At 36.7% G+C, this 4,170-nt stretch overlaps 1 protein-coding gene across 2 annotated transcripts in view; it reads left to right on the top strand.

Moving 5' to 3' along the window:
- Positions 1-4,170, top strand: part of LOC111863223 (phospholipase DDHD1) — a 38,397-nt gene that overhangs the window by 10,575 nt on the left and 23,652 nt on the right. For both annotated transcript variants that reach the window (XM_023849333.2, XM_023849334.2), the window contains 2 exons: positions 2,099-2,240; positions 2,759-2,865. In XM_023849333.2, coding sequence (XP_023705101.1) covers positions 2,099-2,240; positions 2,759-2,865 — 249 coding nt within the window. The remainder of the gene's footprint in view (positions 1-2,098; positions 2,241-2,758; positions 2,866-4,170) is intronic.

The following is a 4,170-nucleotide window of genomic DNA, read 5'->3' as shown; positions in this document are numbered from 1 at the left end:
TAATTACTTTCATCTACACTGTGCTAAGTCTGTAATTGGCCTTGCGGCTGTTGACTTGGCACATAAATAATAAAGAATTGAATTGAATTATTATTATTATCATTTATTATAATTTGGCATACTATTTCTGTATTATTATAGTCTTATTACTATTTAGTATTAGTATTAATATTAATCTTTGACTTGTCCCATATCATGTATAATGATTCATGGATGAAATAAAATTGAATTGAATTGTTTCTGACATGATATATGACAATTTTTATATCCAGCCCTAGGGGGTGACTGTTGGATCAAAGAAATGTATTTTAATAATAATAATAGTAATAATAATAATAATTTAGAATAACTTAGTTATACATATAGTATAGTAGACATAGACATGGTTCAAGTAGATGCTGATGAAATGCTGGGCTCCTACTGCCTGGCTCCAGGCAGATTCATTGTAAATGCACTTCATGTTCTGTTTTCTACATCATAAAAAGAGGTGATCTAGAAATCAGTCACATTGAAGTAGATGTACATTTGTAGAGGTTAAGATTGCTAATTCATTGGAATAATGACTGGTGGTTTGTTGTTAAAAGTGACATATCACAACATGGAAAGATATTCTTATCTGGGTTGTTCTGGAATTTATCCTATGAAGAAACATTCCTGAAGGAAGGGGGTTTAACTTGGGTTTGCATTTTGAATGTGTATTGATTGATGGAGGCAAGACAGACATCAAAATGTTGGGCATTGTGAAAGAAGTTCAGTATATTTGGGAAGTGTTGCAGTCACATGAATAATAAAAAGGTAAAATTGTCTCTTTGCTTAACTAATTAAGCACTACACCATGAAGGTATATGGGGGAGTGGATGTATAGATACACATTTTCTTGACCTCGGCATGAGCTGGAGGTGAGTGGTCAGCTTCATGCCCCGGCTGCTTTACTCCCAGGGAAAGAGCCCCTAGTACGTATGGGATAGGAGGTTGGGTGGACCCAGAGTCGGCTTGGATTACATGGAGAAGAGAAAATTCGTGCCACTACTGGGACCCAAACTCCAACCCCTTGGTCATCCAGCCCATAGTCAGTCGCTATGCTGACTACACTATCCCAGGGTCCACATGTATAGTATATTAAAGGAATTCATATTGACTCCAAATTAGTTGCTGTGTAGGTCTAGTGCTTGTGACTCATGGTCTGAAGGTGCTTGGTTCAAATCTTGGCCAGGACACCAGCTGATTTCTCGTTTTTATGTGATTTTATTCAGTCACTCCAGACAACCCACCTAGCCTTCTGTGCAATGGGGGCTCTTTAGCCAGGCTTAAAGCAGCTGGAGCATGAAGCTAACCATTCACCACCATGTAGGGCCAAGGTCAAGAATGATGGAGCTATACATCCATTCCCCCATATGTCTTCATGACATGGTGTTTACTTAAGCATAGGAACAACTTTACCTTTTTGCCTTTCATTTATGACATACAACATTGCTACTTGTGCAGTTTGTAATGGCTCTTACTAAATTGCATGAGGATTTTCTGTGCTCTCATTTTGCATATTGATAGTACTACAAAGGTAAACCTGTACCTTATCAGACATAAACACCGGCTGTAGGTTCCGAACTCTTTTGTGCATATTTTGCAGCAACTAACTGCACAGAAGTTAGTTCTTTCTACATAATCTGGTTATTGAAGCTTATGCACAACTGTTGTTTTATACAGACAAAATTAAATTCATCTTGAGGTTGTGAATGTAGATCCCAGCAAAACTGCAGTGTTTTGTGCAAAGAAGTTTGTGAGGATTAATCTATAACCATTTTTCAATGTCTTGAATTTTTTCTTTAGTTAACACATTCATCTTAGTTTGTCTTTTTGTTAAACACTGCACTCATGGTCTGCAGTGTTATGCAAGATTTGATACATACAGTTCAGTGGGAACTCATTCATGTGTAGATATACAAGTATGAGTGAATCCAGTGAATTTCTGAATGTAGTTTTCATAGTTTTTCTCTTGTATGAAGGATGCAATTATGAAAACTTGCAGCTGAATTGTGTAGTACAGAACGTTGATTATGTTAAAAATAGTAATATTTTTGTTTTTGTTGGTTTTTGGTAGCTACTGGTTACCGTTTGTGCCGAGGATATAAGCATAATGCTACTGAGACTGACCGACCAGTGGATATTACACACCTTGTGTTTGTTATTCATGGCATTGGGCAGAAGATGGATACTGGCCGAATCATTCGCAACACTTCTACGTATGTATGCATTTTTCTTAGTACGTAGAATACAGTCTCGGTTAGGTTGAAATTGAAATAAATTATATACATTACAGGCATCAGTTAGGTCTTTTCTCTGTAACCAGGATACAATTTTGAACTGTTGTATATAATAGGTGGTTTGGTATAGCCACAGGTACAGACTGGATGGCTGGAGTTTGAATCCTGGTAGGAGTAAGAGATTTTTCTTTTCTCCACAGTGACAGACTGGCTCTTTGGCTCACTCAGCCCCTCTACGATTAGTATGATGAGATGCTTATCCAGGGTTGAGGCCATCAGGGCAGAAAGCTGATCAATCACTTCCATATTTTTCCAAGGTGGAGCTGTAGCTCCACTCCCCCATGTATCTTCATGCTGTGATGTTTAATTAAATATTACCTTAATTACCTTATATTCAGCTATCTCCTGAAGGTAGAAGTGAAAAAATATCTAGGGAATACAAATATTCATTCCTGAAGACTGTCTGGTATTCACAGTAAGTGTTTTATCATTAACAGGTTTCGTGATCGTGTGGCATGGTTAAAGCAGAAGTATTTTGCATCGTCAGAGAATCGTGCAGAATTCTTTCCAGTTGAATGGAGGTCATCACTCAAACTTGATGGAGGTAACTTGACTACAGGCTTTCAGTCTTTCAAATTCTGTTAGTGTTTAGCCAGAACTTTGTACTTAAAACGAACTGAACTCACATTATATCCGAAAATGGCTTGTACATCTTTATTATTAAACTATTTGTTGTCATACAAGTTTATAATCACCACTAGGAAGCCCCAGATGTTTTCTTTATTAGTTGTAGGTTTCTTTACACGTGAATGAAGACGTATATTATTTTGTGTTTTGAAATATAAAGCCTTTGTACCAATCCCCAAAATTATTAGTTTCAAACTGTGTACAAGTTCTTTTAAAGTTTGTGTGTTGTGTATGCAATATTTACAATGCAGAATGCCGTTAGATTGTGTTTGATCATCCATGTTTTTCATCTTACATATCACATTTGTATGAAGCTGAATATAAGTATGAACAAAACGTTTGCCAGATTTAATATTGATCCTTTCCATTCAAATTTCTATTTGTCTGAGAACAAAGTTCAGTATTGTATTACTTTTTTAATGCATTTGCTTCTATGTGTGAATTAAGCGTTTACCAGAGCATTATACAGACTACCATATCTGAGCCAGGTCAAATTGTAACATGCCATGGTGAAACAGAAGGTTTCTCTCTTGACAGACTTGAGCATATCATTTCTCCACTATCACTGGATGATGTATCTCATTACCATCTGTGATTCCTTGAACATGTGCAGATTAATTGCTGTTAATTTATTTTTGTCATAAATTACTGCATTCCACTTAATATATTGCTAAAAGTGACTGGGCTGAGATGTAATTCAGCAGAGTTACTGGGAGCGAAAGTAATGACTGATTTAAAACATATTTAGAGATGAATTGTGGGTTTTAACCGTTCAGCGTGGTTTGACGTGTATGTTTCGTCAAGGTATTTAAATCGTCTGTGGGGGTTCGATGTCTATGTTTCGTCCAGCTGCACACCTATGTTATAACTCCCATAATAATTGGTGGTTTTGCTGTAGATTGTTAGATTTTTCGCTGGCCTGTTGTCAGAAGGACAGTATATAATAAGACACGACTTTAGCTGCGTTAAATCATCGCTACATATGCCTGTCTTGCAGCAAAATCCTGTTTCTCTTGGGAGAGATTTCCTCATTCAAACTGTTATGAATGGCGTGTTTTCTTTCCTATGAAGTTATAAACAGCAGAGACGTGATATGTGTTGTGTTTATAATATCATATTGCTCTGAGCTGGCCACACTAACACACTCAATTGGAATTCTTAGAAGAGGGATATCCAAATTTTATTCTTGCAAGATCGATTGATTTCGCACAGTACATAGCAG

This window comes from Cryptotermes secundus, unplaced genomic scaffold, assembly GCF_002891405.2.
Source record: "Cryptotermes secundus unplaced genomic scaffold, Csec_1.0 scaffold665, whole genome shotgun sequence".
Classification (NCBI taxonomy): Eukaryota; Metazoa; Arthropoda; class Insecta; order Blattodea; family Kalotermitidae; genus Cryptotermes; species Cryptotermes secundus.
Note: the sequence above shows the minus strand (reverse complement) of the source record. Positions and strands in the feature narration are given on the sequence as shown.